Source organism: Tasmannia lanceolata, unplaced genomic scaffold (assembly GCF_043159265.1).
Source record: "Tasmannia lanceolata isolate RefF3 unplaced genomic scaffold, GAP_Taslan_0.1 ptg000003l, whole genome shotgun sequence".
Lineage (NCBI taxonomy): Eukaryota > Viridiplantae > Streptophyta > Magnoliopsida > Canellales > Winteraceae > Tasmannia > Tasmannia lanceolata.
In genome coordinates, this window is record NW_027518680.1 from 17786400 (window position 1) to 17805461 (window position 19062).

The following is a 19062-nucleotide window of genomic DNA, read 5'->3' on the forward strand; positions in this document are numbered from 1 at the left end:
GCCTGGACTGTCTGCCCTTGCAGATTTTCCATCCAGCAGGCTCAATGCCCTGATTTTTGCCTAAACTGCCCTTTCGGGTTTTCAGCTTAGCGGGTCTAAGACTCCATCATTTTTTATTTTTTTTTTCTCTACAAACCTGGGCCTAAATACACCAGAAGGACTTTCAGGTATGCTTAGGTTCAAAAAGGCTAAATCCTAATGTATTTGCATGTTACTGGACCGAATCTGGACCCTCCAGACTTCCTACGTATCCCTGAAGAAATGGGAATCAGATCCGCGTAGTTCGCCCCATTTGGCTTTGCAAAAGACGTGACCGAACCCGAATTAATCAGGCTACCTACGTACCCTTAAAAAGGGATCAGGTCATAACGTAGTTCAAACGACTTTCTTTTCTTCTTCTTTATATATATATATATAAAAAATGCCCCTAGTTTGGGTTCATCAAAGAAACAAATTGTTTTATAGGCCCAAAGGGTTTGCAAAACGGTTTAAAACATTTAGGCTGTTGACTCAAAGCTCAGGTCGATCAAAGACGGCCTTCTGGTGAATTTAAGCATAATACTTTTTTAACTGATCCAGGTTTGTAGGTTCATTTAATTTTTCTCCATTTTCATTGAGGAGTCTTACGGCTTTTCCAGGCAGGACTTCATCGACGATATAAGGACCAGACCAGTTTGGCCTGAATTTACCTCTCGGATCAAATACCGGTGCCCTGTAGGACTTCAAAACAAGATCTCCAGGCTTCAAATCTCGGACGCGAACTTTCTTGTTGAAAGCTCTCTCGATTCGCCTCTGATATCCCTGAATATGGTACAAGGCTCTCAACCTCTTCTCGTCTATCATATGCAGTTCATCATGTCTGGCTCTAGCCCAATCAGACTCTGGCAAGTCAGCTTCCATCATCACTCTCAAAGAGGGAATCCTTACCTCAACGGGGAGGACTGCTTCCATTCCGTACACCAAAGAATACGGAGTTACACCTGTTGAAGATCTGATCGATGTCCGATAAGCCCATAAGGCATATGGAAGCTTATTCGACCAATCCTTATAAGTCTCAGTCATCTTGCTAATAATGACTTTGATATTCTTATTCGCAGCCTCTACAGCCCCGTTTGTTTGAGGTCTGTAAGGAGATGACTTGTGATGTCTTATTTTGAACTCTTCACACAGGTGTAACACCTCTTTCTTGAAATGCGACCCATTATCTGAAATCAGCTCATGAGGCACTCCATATCTACAAATAATATTGGCACGGATGAACTTCGCAACTGTGCTTGAAGTTATGGAAGCATACGAAGCGGCTTCAATCCATTTCGTAAAATAATCAATGGCGACCAGAATATACTCATGCCCGCTCGAAGATTTCAGATAAACCTTCCCAATTATATCAATTCCCCATACTGAAAACGGCCATGGAGAAGTCATAGAGTGCAACTCCGAAGGAGGAACATGAATAAGATTTGCATAGACTTGACATTTATGGCATTTCTTTACAAATGTGAAGCAGTCTGCTTCCATTGTGGGCCAATAAAATCCAAGTCTCAAAATCTTTCTTGACAACATTTTTCCATTCATATGAGGACCACAAACTCCCTCATGGGTCTGCTCAATAAGCTCTGCGGCTTTGTCTTCATCAGCACAGAGAAGTTGTATGCCATCAAATGACCTTCTGTACAGCTCTTCACCACAAATAACGAAGTTGGCAGCCAACTTCTGAAGAGTCTTCCTCTCTTTACTTGAAGCTTCTGAAGGATGCCCTTTACCAGCAATAAAATTCTTGATATCTATATACCATGGCTTCCCATCTGGACACCTGGCTAAAATCTCTATTGCATTCACATGCGAAGGGGCCCACTGAAGTCTGACAACTAGCGGTTGAACCTCCCTTGATATAGAAATGTCTAACATCGAGGCCAAAGTAGCCAAAGCGTCAGCAAAATGATTTCTGGTCCTTGACAAGTGAGTGAACGTAATGTTCTTGAACTTTCTGACCAAAGATTCCAAATAAGTGTTATAAGGGATCAACTTATCTTCTCGAGTTTTCCATCAATATCCTGAATCTCCAAAGCTAAGGCTGCCTCTAACCCGGCGATGCAAGCTTCATACTCGGCCATATTGTTCGTGCACTCAAATTGTAGCTTGATAGAAACAGGAATATATTCTTTCCGAGGGGATATAAGCACAGCTCCTACTCCTTGTCCTCGACTGTTGATAGCTCCATCAAAGTACATAAGCCACTTAGTACTCGAAGCTTCTTCTTCAATATCCATGATTTCTTCGTCAGGGAATTCTGCCTTCAGAAAAGCATTCTCTTCAACAGGTGCATCAGCCAACTGTTCAGCAACCACACGCCCTTTAATTGATTTCTGAGTAACATATGTGATGTCAAACTCAGACAATAACAATAACCACCTAGCGGTTCTTCCCGTAAGGGCCGGCTTCTCAAACAAATATTTTAACGGATCCATCCGCGAAAGCAAAAAGATCTTGCTCGAAAGCAAATAATGTCTAAGCCTCTGGGTAGCCCAAACTAATGCTAGACATGTCTTTTCCAAAACTGTGTACTTCAGCTCGTACTCCAGCATCTTCTTACTGATATAGTAAATGGGCTTCTCCCTTTTAGACTCTGAATCTTCCTGAGCAAGCATGCAACCCATGGCTGTATCGGTGATAGACAAATACAACAACAATGGCTGACCCGGAATGACAGGTGATAGAACAGGGGGCAAGGATAGACACTGCTTAACCTTTTCAAAAGCCTCCTGACACTCTTCATTCCATTTCTTCGAGGAATTCTTCTTCAGAAGCTTGAAAATGGGTTCACACGTCATCGTCAGATGTGATATGAACCGTCTCAGATACTGAACTTTGCCAAGGAAACCTCGGATCTGCCTTTCTGTCTTCGGCGGCTGCATTTCTTGAATCGCCTTAATCTTTTGCGGGTCTACTTCGATCCCTCTTTCGCTGACCATAAACCCTAAGAGCTTTCCTGATGTAACACCAAAGACGCACTTACTCGGGTTTAGGCGGAGCTGATACTTCCTGATCCGCTCAAAGAACTTTCTCAATGCGACAGTGTGCTCAGGTCAAGTCTTGCCTTTCACAATCATGTCATCGACTTATACTTCGACTTCTTTATGGATCATATCATGTAAAAGAGTTGTAGCAGCCCTCTGATATGTAGCACCAGCATTCTTCAAACCAAACGGCATCACCCTGTAGCAGTAGGTACCCCACTGAGTAATGAACGCTGTCTTCATCATGTCCTCTGGCGCCATCTTAATCTGATTGTAGCCTGAGAATCCATCCATAAAAGATAGAAGAGCATGACCAGCTGTATTATCAACCAGGAGATCAATATTTGGAAGAGGAAATCATCCTTAGGACTTGCCTTGTTTAGGTCTCGAAAATCGACACACATTCGAACTTTTCCATCCTTTTTGGGCACCGGTACGATGTTCGCAAGCCATTCTGGGTATTCAACCACTTGAATGAACTTTACTTCTAACAGCTTCTTTACTTCTTCATAAACCTTCAACTCCCATTCAGTTTTGAGTTTTCGGAGTTTTTGCTTCTTTGGCTTAATACCAGGGATTAAGGGTAAGCGATGCTGAACAATTTCTTCACTTAATCCTGGCATGTCATCATATGACCAAGCAAAAACTTCCTTGAACTCTTTAAGTAAGGCAATTAATTCCTCGCGTTCCTCAGGAGATAGAATTTTGCCAATTCGAATCTCCCGAATCAAGGTTTCATCATCTATATTCACAGTTTCAATTTCCTCTTCAAGTGGTTTTGCGCGGCGACTCTCATCCTGTTGAATCATGTATTTGATTTCAGGGGGAGTGTCGTCGGCATCCTCATCAGAGGGGGAGTCTTGATTGTTATTATTAAGTTTATCAGATTCTGAAGCAGAAACATTAGAAATAAAAGTAGAGACAGGAATGTACACAGAAGAATCTTTTATTTCATTGAATGTTGAATCAAGTACATCAAATGATGAATTACCCACATCGGGCTTTATAATGGACTCTTGAAACAAATTTACAGACTCAACAGATATATTGACATCTGTGTCAATTGAACTATGTACGGAAATAATATCTGAATCATCAATAGAAACAGCATCTGACTCGATCTCGCTGGAAGAAGAGGAATTACCATCGACCTCAAGAGACTCGACCTTTATAGTACCTACATCAAAAGAATTGTTAGAATAAACAGACTCTGAATCAGACTCAAAGACTGACATGGACTTACGAACAACAGACTCTTTTGAAGGGACACGACTGTTTAGGTAAGTAACCTGAGGTATGACCTGAAAGGTCCAGTTAGTCAATGGTTCCTCTGCCGGGGTGATTAAGTGAGTAGGATTCAGAATCACGGCCCTCTGATCAATCACAGCAATAATCTGCGAATCTTCAAGGAACATTGAATTCAGCAGGCTCGGCTCTATATGCTCTGCCCAATCAGCTTCTGACTCAGCTTCTGTCTGCACACCGATCTGCTTGTCCTCTAACTCCAGATTGAAGAAAATTTCAAAACCTGGCAACCTCTGTCCTGAATTCTCATCCAACCAAGTTTCGGCAAAACCACAGAAAGGGACATTAGCACCCTCTTGTCTAAACCGGCCATTCATTGTCAAATTAATTGGCGCCATTGGTAATTCTAACCCTCTTCGGCGACATTCAGCCCATTTCCGCATCAACTGCTTCATCTCTTTAACCTCTTTCTTTGAGGGCTTGTACCCCAGCCCAAATAGACCGTTGAAGGATTCGAACTCAGGGAACTCAGTCAAACCCTGATGGTATTTACCCAGCCCTGCAGCCTGGCATATATCCCTGTCGGCGAATCATCCTGACGACATTTGAGTTTGTACTGGTTAGGAAACAAATTTCCTCATTCATAGCTTCTTTAAAGGTGATGGCAGTCACCTCTAATGAAAATCCAGTTAAACTAATATCCTCAGCCTTCTCCACAGTCAGGTCCTGAGTAATCAGCCCTACTTCAAGGTCTGGGTCTCCCTTTACAGTTACCACTCCGTTTTTGTGAAGAAACTTCAGCTTTTGATGGAGAGAGGATGGAATAACCCCGAACTTGTGCAACCAAGGGCGCCCAAGTAATAGCAAAAATGAGGCTTTGATGTCCAAAACTTGGAACTCTATTTCAAAGTCTTCTCCTCCGATCTGTATTTCGGTGACCAGGGTTCCGATCACATCTCGGCGAGTACCATCGTACGCCAGAATACCCTGTTCAGATGGGATGAAATCTGCGGGACCAAATCCAAGAGTTGTTGCAGTACTCAACGGGCAGACATTCAGAGCAGAGCCGTTGTCAACCAACACCTCTGGTACTTTCTTCTTGTTACAAACAACTGTGATCTTTAGATATTTTGTGTGATTTCGGCCTTCAGAGGGCAGATCATCATCGGTGAAAGACAGGGTCTTAGACACTCTTGTCATGGCAACCAAGCTCACCAGCTCATCAGGGGTAGTGTCTACAGAGACTTGTGCAGAATTAAGCTCTCGAAGAACTAACTTTCTGTGCTTGGATGAGGCCATGAGTAAGCCCCATACTGAGATATTGGCCTGAGTCTTCTTCAGCTGTTTCAGCAAGCTCTCTTCTTCCTCATCTACACTGACCTTGTTCTGCCTCGGATTCTCCGCATTTCGCGCAACTTCTGCAGGATTTTCTACACATAATTCTTGGGGTTTGAATACACGCCCACCTCGGGTCATGTGACGCATCTCGTCACAATGGTTATCTAACAACAATAGCTCATCTTCTTCAAAGTCCTCAGCCCTTAAGACATAAGGAGTTTTCTTTACTCTTTCTGCATTATCAGTCCGAAATACACTAGACTGAGATGAAGACGATTCAGCCAATTCATCATCGTCAAATGAAATTACATATGGTTCCCTCCTTTCCACTGCTTCCAATTCCCTATCATCAAACTTCATGACATAGGTTTTTTCTGTGGTAATGGCACAAATGAAGTTTGATGGATCAAGCAAAGGTTCATCAGTAAAGATGGCATTGGTGGTAGAAGGAGGCATGGCATGATGGTTGGGAAGTGGGTTCTGAGTGACGTTTGGTCTCTCCACTGCCAATTCATTTTTGTCAATCATATTTTGAATGGCATGCTTCAAGGCCAAACAATTCTCAGTCAAATGCCCTGGACCTCTATGATATTCACAATATTGGTCCATCTTCCAGAATGCGGGTAAAGGATTGGGTGGAGGTTTGATATCCGGGAGCTGGATTTTTCTATCTTTCATGAGCCTCTTGAATATCATTATGATAGGATATGGAAGAGGATCAAACTTTCTGTCAAATGTACCTCTCCTTGGTGCTCTGGCAGCTTCTGCAGCAACTCTGGCCACTGGCCTGGTGTAACTGACAGCATGAATTTCTTTGGGCTGGACCATAGGTCTTTTCCCTTCTCGGATCTCTGTAGAAACTTTTGCTCTCAGACCCTTTGCTATGGCATCTTCTGTCTGAGTACCTGTTTTGATCAAGTGGTCAAAACTCGGATAATGCTGAGGAGCGAGAAAATGAAAGTATTGGGGAGACAAACTTTTCAGAACCAGTTTTATCTGCTCTGATTCAGTCATTCTCTGGCTTAGCTGGGCAGATTTGCGTCTCCAGCGCCTGATAAAGAAAGTAAAGGTCTCCTGAGGACCTTGCTTCAGCTGTTTTAGATCTCTCTTCGTGACCTCAATACCCTCTTCCATTGAGAACTGCTCTATCAGTTTCTCCGAAATATCTTCTAGGGTTCTTACCTCTTCCGGCTTCAGCCTTAGGAACCACTTCTTTGCAATTCCTGTCAGAGATATCGGGAATAACTGAGCCATCTGCTCACGGCTCAGACCATACTGCTGGGACAAAATGATAAACCACCTCATGTGGTTACGCGGGCACCCGGTTCCGTCATATTTATCATAATCAGGAGCTTTGAAATTGGGCGGCAGAGATACTGTTGAAGACAGTATTAATTCGGAGACATCAAATTTCTTTGGCCCCTGTACCTTCATCTGCTCCATCTCATGAGCCATCTTGCTAAATTTGTCGGACATTTCCTCTCAAATTTTTCGAACTTTTCTTTTTCTCTATCAACCCCTGGAGCACAATATTCTGCAGCATATTGGGCATCATCTATATCAACCTCAAAGGGCGAGATATCAGGTCTACGCGCTTCCGGAGATGCAGCACGAGTATGCTGAAGTACAGGTCTGGATGTAGAAGTCTTATCACTTATCTGGGTCTTCATATTTGCCATCTCCTCTTTCATTCCGGCCATGTCCCGAGTGAGGTTTTTCATCATCTCTTGCATGCTCAGCAGAAGATCAGTCGGATCGGCCATTTGGTTTACTTCAAAGGAGTTTGAAGGTTCCGGTGAAAGAGGTAAATGCGCTGTGGATGACACAGGAGAATCAAAGTGACGAACAAGTCTAGACACTGAAGTAGGTCTAAACCAGGTAGGTTTAGCTTGGGAGTCCTTTTTAGGAGCGATGGTTACTATCTTTCAGAATCCTGGTTGGAAGTTAACAAACTAGATTAAATGATTGACAAATGAAATAAGATAGTTTGCACCAATAGAGAAAAAAAGAAACACAAACATCCTTTGTATTGACTATAATGACAGGTTACAACGCCAAAGATTTGTTACATGTAAAATGATGAAACTATGAATCACTGACTGTCTATAACATGTATCAAGTAAAATTTCTTTCTTTGAATTTGTATCTATAATGAAATCAGATTTACAATCTTTGATTCTGATTATATTCAAGTAAAACAAATGAAGAAAATGAAAAATAAAATGATAGTCTCATGACGAAGATCCTCATGGCTCTGCAATCCGAGCTCTTTTGACCGCAAGCTCTCCGGGTAACTCTCCACGTCGGACCTTAGATGTTAAAGCAAACCTTTCTTTCATGACCTTATTTCTCCAAGCAGCTATGATGGACTGAATGAGATCAGGAGACAATTTTTCACACAAAGGAGGTGCTACAGCCCCAGGGGGACAAGGGCGCCCTGTGATCTGATGAAGAAAACGGATTGGTGCATAAAAGCTTGACTTTTCTAACCCCATAAGATATACAAAGGGATATGGGTAAGTGCTAGTGATAACTCGCAAGCAAGAATGACTCACACAACAAAATTGGGTTTCTTCGACATGGTGCAACCAATTACACCACTCATCGATGGATTGTGGTTGGTTGGCCATTGGTTGCCAAGATGAGAAATCTTTCAAGGTGTACTTGTTGTGGCTTTTTCTCTGGAAGATAGTGAGTTTTTCACAAAGCCATATGTATAACAATTTGGCACACCCATAGAAACTATTATGAACCTTTTGATGGTCAATACGATCTAGTCCAAAAAACGTTTCTGCCAGCATAACAGGGACCGGATTCCTTCCTTTGTTAATTTGGTCTACTACCCCGAGCAAAGCCAACGGGGCGACACGGGAGTCTCCACGAATGACATGACGCGCAAAAACTCCAAAGATTAAGGCGCTACGCCGACAACTCTGAAAATGGGAGTTAGTGGGGTCAATGTTCTTAAAAAAAAGTTTAATGAGATCATACACTTCCACGTATGTGCCCTTGAAACAAGGTAGAGCATCAACAGTATCATTTTGGAATAGCTCACTGAAGAGGGAAGGGGAGTCCATGCTTGAAGGTCGAATCCAGAGTCCTTCAGGTAAGATTTCTAACAGGGCGCACCAATCTTCAAAGATTGGACAGAATTCGAAAGGACCAAATCGAAAAACATGAAGGATAGGATCCCAGAATTTTGCAGCTGCTTGGAGAAATCTCCAATTCACATCAGATACGCTCAGATGATTGAATGTGCTTATAAATCGATCAACCATACTCCTCTCATGCTCCCGCGGGAGAGCTTTGATAGCCTCACTAATCCAATCTTTCAATATATTGTTTGACATGATCAAACCTAAAACCTAGACAAAACAAAATTATGAGAAAAAAGGAAATATCCATAAGCAAATGATAAGGATAAACTTGATGATCAATTTAAAGGAGAGGATACAATTGGGGACATTGAATTTTTCATCAAAGACGAGAGATAACCAAGAGATCAGACAATAGACCACGGCCACAAAATGACAAAAGTAGGTCGCAAACCGGATCTAAATCTGGCGATGAATATCATCAACTGTATGATCAAGAAGATCAAAATGATAGATCATGGTCATAGGGACAACGGACAAGCCATCAACCAGATCTAAGACATAACAGGTTGACAAATAAAGATCTAATCCTACTGAATGATGTATACATGGGAATCAAGATAAGGTAGACTGACTCCAAAGGATAGCAATCCTGCTTAACATGTTTTTGGATAAAATCCAGCAGCATAACGGCTATACGAGGAGGTCAAGGTCCAAACTAAGTAAACTGACTCTAAAGAGTAGCAGTCATGCTCAAAATGTGTTACGAAAAATTCGGCAGCATAACGGCTAAACAAGAGAGTCAAGGCAAGGTAAACACATGGTTTAACTAACTCTAAGAAGATAGCAGTTATGCTCAAAATATTCTGCGAAAAATTCGGCAGCATAACGACTAGACAAGAAAGTCAAGGTAAGGTAAACTCATGGTTTAACTAACCCTAAGAAATAGCGGTTATGCTAAAAAATATTCTGGATAAAATCCGGTAGCATAACAGCTATACAAAGGATCCCTATAGCTCAATCAAAGGTATATGAATAAGGATTACCAGAGAAAGGTGATCAACTAATGGACTAATCAAAGGTGAGAATATACAACAACGGGTCAAACCCTATAATCTACAGATCAAGGACTAAACCTGGCCAAGGTAATGGCAAGCAAAAAGCCACTGACTAGATCTAGATCTGAATAAGGAAAGGATATAACCAACTGAAAGGAATAAGGAATCTCTGACTAAGAGGAGAACCCTAATATACATATTCAGTATATATAGGTATATATACATACACACAAATCCTAACCAGGGGCACCAGCCCTAATTCTAATCTAGCGGAGTCAAGGAAGTCTCAACTCAAGACAGACTTGTGAGTGAACTAGGACTGCGCTGTAGCCATGTAAAATGAGCTACCCTAGTCTATAAATGGGACAAAGCTCCTGACTCTAGGCTCCACATGTGTGAGCAACACATGTTCGACCCTATATGAATGCAATATACTTATATAAACACGGGTACTTCCTAGTTGGGTTTCACTAAGTCAGTAAGTATATAAATAATATATAAAACAAAGTAGGGCTCCGGACTCAATCTATCGGGTACTATGCGTATGAAACATACTTAATATGTATAACTCAAGTGCACCGAGTGTTATACATAGTATGCTTCATTGCTCATCGGCTGCTGTAAACACAAGTGCACCGAGTGTTTACGGCTGCAGCGCTGGCGCATAGCTTGGAAATAGATTCAACAGTACCATGAGGGTGTAATAACATCCCAGTCAGGCACGCATTGAATCTATCCCGTGGAGCCAATAATGAAAAACAACGAAAGAAACAAAAAATATGACAATGCATGATGTGCAGTGTGTGAATCCCTTGTTTTAATTACGCACCTGTCTGGTGCCCCTGGATTCTAATGATAGAATTCCCATTTAAAATGATTTTAGCTCAAATTTCTCCGAAGTTAGTAAAAATGGCATTTTTATAGAGTTAGGCAATGTTTCAAGAACTCCCCAGCAGAGTCGCCAGCCTGTGGACCCCGATCCGAGATAGGCGGCGAGGGAACTGGTCCCTAACACCCTCTGGATCATCCACGTGTGAAGGAGAGCTGTACCAAGGAACTCTCAAAACGGATGCCACCCTCATAGCATAGCACGAGTGGCGATATAAAAAGAAAGAGATATGTCTCGATCCGGAGCCAAGGCTCGAAACCAAGACATACCTGAAATAAACTCAGAGTCGCCATCCATGGATATGCCATGGAACCCTAAAATCAAATCCTCTGTGCAATGGATAACCAGAAATATATATGGGTTCGTGCCTGGTTACGAATGGGGAAGGTCTGAGAGCACCCCCAATTCGTCCGAGTGCAAGCACTTGGTCTCTTATGCCATTTTTAGTAACTCCAAAGAAGTTTGAATAAAAATCATGTGAAATGGGAACAATCCTCAGGACTCGTCTACCTAAGCATGCATTTCCTAAGGATAAAAATAGTAAACACATATAAAATAAAATGAAAGATGTGCCACCTAAGCATAGCTAAGTTATGAGTGACAAGCCTAATGGGTGTCTAAGTTCTGATGTGCAAACACATGCAAGCTATAGCTAAAGGTATGAGATCAGTACAAAGAAAATGAGAAAACATATCAAATCATACAATAACTACACAACAAATCCTAAGACTCTAAATTATTAGCCTGAGTCCTCGGATGGTCTGGTATTCATCCAAAGAAGCCTACGTATCCCCGCCTCCACGAGAATCAAGGCAACGTAGTTCTTCGCGCCTATTCTAAGCTATGATGCCCAAGACATCTAGCCCTCTATCCTAAACTCGATCTAAAAGACCGGACCAATTATTAAAGTTTATTGTACGATTATTTAAATTCCAGTGAATTGTGAATTTTAGGACACCCTATATGCCCTAACTAAATGCAGATTAGCCCTAGGCTAATGCAGGTGGTTCTTACAACCTATGTGTGACTAGGCCGTATTTCCTAAGGAAAACCAGGGGTGGACTAGCGTATCCTACTCTAGTCATCACTCGGCGATGTAGATCGTCGACTGATCGGACGGAGGCGCTCCTATAACTCTAGAACAGACCCCTAACTCTAAAACAAGCACACAGCAAACAAACAATCAAACAACCTATCAAAAGAAAAAACCTAACTCTAAAACTCTCTATCTAGGAGAAACTCCTAACTCTAGAGGAAGATCTTTTGAAAATAAGATTTTAAAGGTTTTTGAAGAAGGTTTAAAACGTTTATTTACAAAAAAGTTTGGCTGGACTTGGGATGTAAATCCCAAGCTGCACTACGTACCTCGTGGAAGAGGATCAAGCCAACGTAGTTCGAAACGAACTCTCTACCTAACAAACACTTACAGCAAATCAACTATTTTTTATGCTTTAAGTTTCTAATGTTTTTGAGATTTTTAATGATTTTAATGTTTATGGATTTTAAAATTTCTGATGCTTTCACCCTTTTGGCCAAAGACCGGAGGGAATACACAAAATAACACCCTAGGGACAAACCCTATGGTGAATAAAGGAAACTATGCTCTAATAATATCGTTATAAGAGCAAATGAGTCAAAGACTCTCTAATAAGAGTAACCGATAACACTGAAAATGAGATAACGGAGTCAAAGACTCTCTAATGACTGCAAAAGGAAAGGCGAGTCAAAGACTCTCTAATAAATCCAACTGAAAGCACAAATGAGTCAAAGACTCTCTAAGAAAACTGCGAAAGAGATAAATGAGTCAAAGACTCTCTAATAACATCACCAAAGGAATAAATGAGCCAAAGATTCTCTGAAAGAAATGGAAACACGATTCAAAGACTCTCTAAGAGAGAAGAAAACACGAGTCAAAGACTCCACTGACACCAACTAAAGGATAAATGAGTCAAAGACTCTCTAGAAAAACCAATAAGAGAAAGATTGAGTCAAAAACTCTTTAATAACAACACCTGAAAGACAAATAAGTCAAAAACTCTCCTACATCACCACCGAAAAGGCAAATGAGTCATAACACCACCTAAAAGGCAAATGAGTCAAAGACTCTCCTATAACACCACCTAAAAGGCGAATGAGTCAAAGACTCTCTAATCAAGGCTGACTCCTATGCGAATGGACTATCGAATAAAGAGAAGCTCACAAGCAAAAGGAAAGGAAAAAAAAAAGACTTTGTGCATATTTGGCAAAGGTAAAACACCCAGCCGGGCCGGACAGCTGCCTAGCCCTAGGGTGCAACAAATGTGCAACCCAATACCTATAAGGGTAGGGGTATGAAGCCAAGCCGAGTAGGGTGTTCTCCCAAAACCAAACGGCGCACAAAGAGGAGGTTTAGCAAGAGAATGAGACCGGGCTGGTCTCCCAAACACACACAAAGATGGGCTCTAAGCAACCTTATCATTGCCCTCAAGAGGTAAGCAAGGCTAAGACGACTAATTAACCAAATTGGTCTCTAATTAACAGAGGTACAAATTGAGGTGCAACCTCAGAGAGGATTCTACAAATGAGGCCAAGCAGGCCTTCTAAAGGCTAATTACTTACAAAGCCAAGACGGATGACTCCCTAATAACATCAATAAAGATCAAATGAGTCAAAGACTCCCCCGATAACATCACCACACAAACGAAAGATTCAAAGACTCTCTAAATGAGGCAAAGCATGCCTCCTATGGGTACATCATTTATCAAAATCAAAGCAACCTCCTTGAGGTTAAGCTAAAAAAAGATAAACAATAATAATAGCAATCATAGCATGATAAACAACATTAATTAGCCTAGACCAGCCGCTGGGTAGCCTAATGAAGTAAAACAATACCAAACACTTCAAAGCCAACCACAAACCCCAATACGGGGACTCCAATGAAATCAGATGATGCCAAAGTAATCATCTGATTTCCTACACATATAATATTTCTACAAACCGCCTTGAAATCAGACGATATTCGTGTCAAGGACATCGAATAGTGCAAATCATCTGATTTCCTTCTTCAATTAAATAATTTATTTAAAATAAAATTAATTAGCCCAGACCAGCCGCTGGGTAGCCTAATGAAATTAAAAAATGATATTAAACACTTCAGAGTCAACTACAAACATGTTCAACAATAAATAATATCATTAACTTGTGCTTTAAAGTGATGGACTCGCCAAATTACAAGTGACTTTTCACAGCTTTTCAAATAGAGCTACAGCCTACTAATATTAAGTGAATCTCGCAGCTCACAAAATTCCATCCACATATCTAACAGTGAGTAACTACCACATGAATTCAGAACCTGAATTGTCATAAGCAATACAAATTTATCTTGAAGTCCAAGGGAGATGCAATCTTATGATATCTCATCTAGCCTAAAAGGGACAATTATTGATACACTTAAACAGGGCTTCCAAAATTTCTAACAGGTTCTCACTTCATGAGCAAGCTATAAATGGAAAATTATTGCAGATCTTAAAATGATAGTCATAAGCTCCACACAGAAAATACAATCATATTTCAATCAAGTTAGGAGAACCATCCAAATGCTCAAAATCTAACAGATCTATATATTACGATGAACAGCAAATGAAGAGAACAAATTAAAAGTAATTTAAAAGACATAATACCTCTTTTCCTTAATAGAGAATGAAAATTTATGAGCAAATACACCAGCAGATGATGAATGCTTCGATCTCCTTCCCCTTGAGCTGCAGAATCTTGTATTCGACGACCACCACGGCAAAGCTTTTTTACATGCTCAAATCTTAACTATGTGCACTCAAATCCAATGCTTGAGTAAAGAAAATTGAAGATCGGAAATCAGAAAACTAGAGATCTTAGCTTTGAGGTCTTGAATCTAGGGTTTCAAGGCTAGAGAAAATGGATATGGGGTTTTAAACACAAAAAGTGGATGGATCTGAGATTTGAGGATTTAAAATAGCTAAATCTGATCTCTAACTGGACTGTGAAGATCAAGATCTAGACAAACAAACTGATTGGAGAGGTGGCCGGAGTATTGTAGGCGATCGGAGAAACAATCGGATTCTGATCGGAAAAGAAAATGGCTGAAGGTTTTGAACGAGGTTTAAACAAGAAAACAAAGAAGTAAATGGAAAGATAACGCAAGCCGGAGCTTGGAGGTAGGGAAAATAATGGAGAAGGGGGTTTAAAATGAGGAAAATTCTCGGCCGGAGATCCGGCAAGCTTACCGGAGAAGATGATGAAATGAACGAAGATTTGAAGGACTTGGGATTTTTCTCCTCAGATCTCCCTCTCTTTCTTTCTTTCTCTCTCTCTGCTTCTGTCTTTTTAAACCTCTCTCTCTCTGTCTCATCTCTCTTCTCAGATCTCTCTCTGTCTCATCTCCCTTCTCATCTGCGATCTCAGATCTGAGATTTCAGATCTCAGATCTGAGAATCCAGCAATGATCGGAGGAGGATCGGAGAAGAAGGAAGAGGAACAGGGGTGGCGGTTGTGGCCGGAGATCCGAAGGATCGGATCAGAGAATCTGATCGGAAAAGATGATCGACGGAAGATCGACGGAAGATCGATCGGCCGGAGGAGGAGAGGAATGACCGGAGCAATGGATGCGGCTGGAAGAAGAAGGATTGGCCGGAATCCTACGGATCTGGTCGGAGAAGAAGGATTGGATGGTGGATCCGGTGGATCTACAGAGGAGGAGGATCGGAGAAAATGGAGTTGCCGGAGGAGGAAGAAGGCCGGAGAAGAGGAAGACTGCCTGAGGTGGAAGAAGGCCGGAGAAGGATCGGAGATCCGATCGAAGAAAAAAAAAAAAAACCCAAATTTCCCTCCTTCCCTTTCTCTCTTCTCTCTCAGATTTCTGCGAAATTTTCGGCTATGAACAGTATCTTTTTTTTTCTGATTTTTTTTTTGATATATAAAGAGAAGGCTGCTGATAATGGCACTACCCCTACTTGATAAGGCGCGCGAATTACTAGGCGCACCTCTCCCGCTTTGTCTTATTAGACAAAAGGCAAAACTTCGGCTATTTTTCAAAAGGACACCCCCCTGTGCGGATAATTTGCCCCCCTTCCAGATTTGAACTACGACCACTGCCTCGATCCGTTCACTGATCAAACGAGCTCGGATTCCAACGAAAATTTACAGGGACCTATGGGGGACCCTAACCTAGCTTAGGGTTTAATTTGGGACCCCAGCTCACCGATTTGACGAGGTTGTGCGCAACCACTCGCGAACCTGGGTCCGGTCAAAATGGGGTGTCTACAGTTACACATAGGATATAGGAACCACCTGCATTAGCTTAAGGCTAACTAACTTGCATTAGTTAGGGCTTACAGGGAGTCCTAAAAATTATAATTCACTTGAATTTAAGCAATTGTACAAAAAGCTTTAAAAACTAATCGGGTCTAGTTGATCGAGTCTAGAATAGCGGTTTAATATGGTTAGGCATCGTAGTTTAGAATAGGTCACCGAACTACGTCGACTCTAATTCTTCCCGAGGCCAGGATACGTAGAGCAGCCGGGATGGATGACCATCTTGGTCCGAGTCAAGTATCACATTAGAGTCTAGGGTTTGTCGTGTATGGAGTCAAGTTGTGTTGTATGTTTTGTTGTGTTTTCTTACTTTCATGTACAGACCTTATACCTTTTAGCTGTAGCATGCATGTGTTTGTCAATCAGAACTTAGACACCAATTAGGCATGACACTCATAACCTAGCTATTCTTGGGTGACATTTCTTTTGCGTGTGCTTATTATTCATCTCCGAGACATGCATGATAGGTAGACGTCTTCTCGGAGATATATGTTCCCATTTCACATGACTTTCGCCCAAAACTCTTCAAAATCAATAAATAAATGGCATAAGGGACCATGTGCTTGCACTTGGGCGGATGAGGTGCTCTTCGGACCTTCCAAATTCGTAACCAGGCACGAACCTTCTTTTATATCTCTGGTTATCCATTGCAACAGAGTATAGTATGGGATCCAGGGCCTACTTCCTTGGATGGCGAGTCTTCTTTGTTTAAAGGTATGTCTCGAATCCGGGGGCTAGTCCCCGAATCGAGGGGTATCTCACTTTGCATCGCCACTCATACTGTGAGAGGCATTTCTTTCATGAGTTCCTTAGTAGAGCTCTCCTTCACGTGGATGATTCTAGAGAGATTTTTCGGGGGCTCGTCCCCCGCCTCTCTCGGATTGGGGTCCACACATCCAAGAAAAATTCCACTGATCAAAAGAATCCTATGAAAATCTCACTTTTAACTCTACCGAGACAGCAAAAAAAACAGTAATCCCTAACTTCTGGTTCCCAGGACTATTTTCTACTTTCTTGTTGTATTGGTTCTCTTCTTTTCCATTTCAACAAAGTTATTAGCACTGAGCAAAAGCAACAAAAGAAATGGAACCAAACCAACCAGCCCACACAGCCACATTACAGGGAAAAACTATATGCAGGCTGCTAATTGTTAGAATTTGTTTTTGAATGGCGCTAATTGGCAGAACTTAATCAACATACAGACACACGAAAGCCAGGATGTGTAATAAACCCAATTCATACGATAAGATCTTTTAAATTTCATAGTTTCACATGAAGGATTCCTAATGTATTATGAAAGATTCTGTCTATTTTCAAGAGAAGCATCACCATTTGTTTGGCCTTCTGTATTTCCCATTACATAAATCCATTCTACATGAAATAAACACAAATATGTAAACTTACTCAGCTTGCGAGTATGTAAAACCAGCACTACTCCATGGTTAATTCAGTGTTGTAGATAATAATTCAAAATAATCCATTTGACGAATGCCATACTGCACTTTAAAGAGAGAGCTTTAGATCTAAGTCTAGTTCTTGTGCATCACTTGAATCAGAATTCTGACTGCTTGAACCCATTGAATCACATCGGTCATGCCTTCTCTTCTTCTGCGCTGAATCCTACAAAACATATGGTTGTAGACAAATCAGATTATATTCTCTAGAACATTGATTGTCAAGAAAAATGATAATAGAAAGCAAAGATGTGAAAATAACCTCCATGGGTAGTTTGAGAAAATGTCGTGTCACGCTTGATTGCATGGACTGTTGGGGCTGTATGGTACTATTGTTGTGGTTCCATCTGGTTCCAAGGACATTTACAGAAAGATTAGAGGTTTCTCTTATACAAGATTGGAGTTTGAATTATTATGTCCAAAAGTTTCACCACAAGAAAAAGAGTTGGTAGATTTAGCACATGGAAACACACCTTACAGTAGCATGAGATGGGGACTCCCTATATCTGGTATCTGTTGTTTCCATGTCTCCCAGGCCCATCTAAAACCATGAATTAGAATGAGAGATAGAACAAAGTCATTGAACAAAAGAGAGGAAAATCAAACCCAACCAAATTCTACTGAAATCAAGATTCAAGAGAGGCCATTTGATTTTGTTTCCTAGTCAAGGAAAAATCAAGTCGGTCATGAGTACAAAATTATCTATCTTAGAGATTTAAGGCACATGATTTTCCTTTTAAGATTGTCTGTTGAAATCAGTTCTCACATCTTTATTCAAAAAAGAAGAAATCAAGTATTGCATACCATGATATTGGGATTGCATACCATGATATTGGGATTGATGCCAAAGGAGGAGGATGAAGAATAAGAAGATGCTGATGCTGATGATGAAAATGCCATCTCCATAGTTACATCTTCCTTCTTCATTCATGGAAACAACATCAACATACATCAATAAAACTATAATAAGATTTTGATAAGCATGAATATAAGAAGAAAAAAACACAATAAATCCCAACATCAAAATCAACAGACCTGATTGAGATTATTTTGGGAAGGGCTCTGAAGAGATGGGAGATAGGAAAATCCCATTTGGTTTCTTAATCTGATCTTCTCTAACTGAGCAACTCCGAGTCCTCTTTGGGGCTGCTTTGGCTTTTCTGAATTGCTCTTCTTCCCCTTTCTAGATGACCCAGATCTTCCATCTCCTAAGCTTGGCTCACCAAAATAGCTACTACCCATCTCCCTTCTCATGAAATTCACATCAAAACCAGCCACTATAACATGATTACAAAAGAAACATCTCCAAGACCCCTTTTAAGCTGTTTTTGCACCCAAAGTAATTATTGCTCTGATAGATCTGATTGATGAGGGCTTAGTGTTTTTTACTTAGATTTTTGTGTTTTTCTCTTTTGGGTAACTAAAAGGGTCTCTATAGTCATTCATTCTGTAAGAAATAAGAACTACAACATGACATGGATGGCATTATTCTAATGGTAGCAAGCATTATCATTTGGTTTATGAAAGATAATATAAGCATTTTTTATAGTTTTCAGTAAGCTACTCACAAGAGATAAGTGATTAAAAAAATAAATACAGAGGTAGACCATATCACCTTTTGATTCAGTTATAGTTTCA

General features: G+C 41.0%; 1 protein-coding gene across 1 annotated transcript; it reads right to left on the reverse strand.

Annotated features, from left to right (window-relative positions):
• Positions 1-17270: 17270 nt before the first annotated feature.
• On the reverse strand, positions 17271-18859 carry LOC143861694 (protein SPEAR1-like). The gene is made up of 5 exons (XM_077372572.1): positions 18460-18859; positions 18250-18345; positions 17898-17965; positions 17687-17771; positions 17271-17590 (listed from the first exon to the last, which is right to left on the reverse strand). The coding sequence occupies exons 1-5, from the start codon at positions 18676-18678 to the stop codon at positions 17474-17476; spliced, it is 585 nt and encodes a 194-aa protein (XP_077228687.1). The 5' UTR covers positions 18679-18859; the 3' UTR covers positions 17271-17473.
• Between the last annotated feature and the right edge of the window lie 203 nt (positions 18860-19062).

Bases quoted from the DNA above. Each gene is read 5' to 3' on its own strand.
- LOC143861694 (XM_077372572.1), bottom strand. From the start codon at position 18,678: ATGAGAAGGGAGATGGGTAGTAGCTATTTTGGTGAGCCAAGCTTAGGA. The intron at 18,346-18,459 runs GTCTGTTGATTT...CCATGAATGAAG, and splicing joins CCCAAAATAATCTCAATCAG to AAGGAAGATGTAACTATGGA. The intron at 17,591-17,686 runs GTTATTTTCACA...TATGTTTTGTAG, and splicing joins TTCTCAAACTACCCATGGAG to GATTCAGCGCAGAAGAAGAG.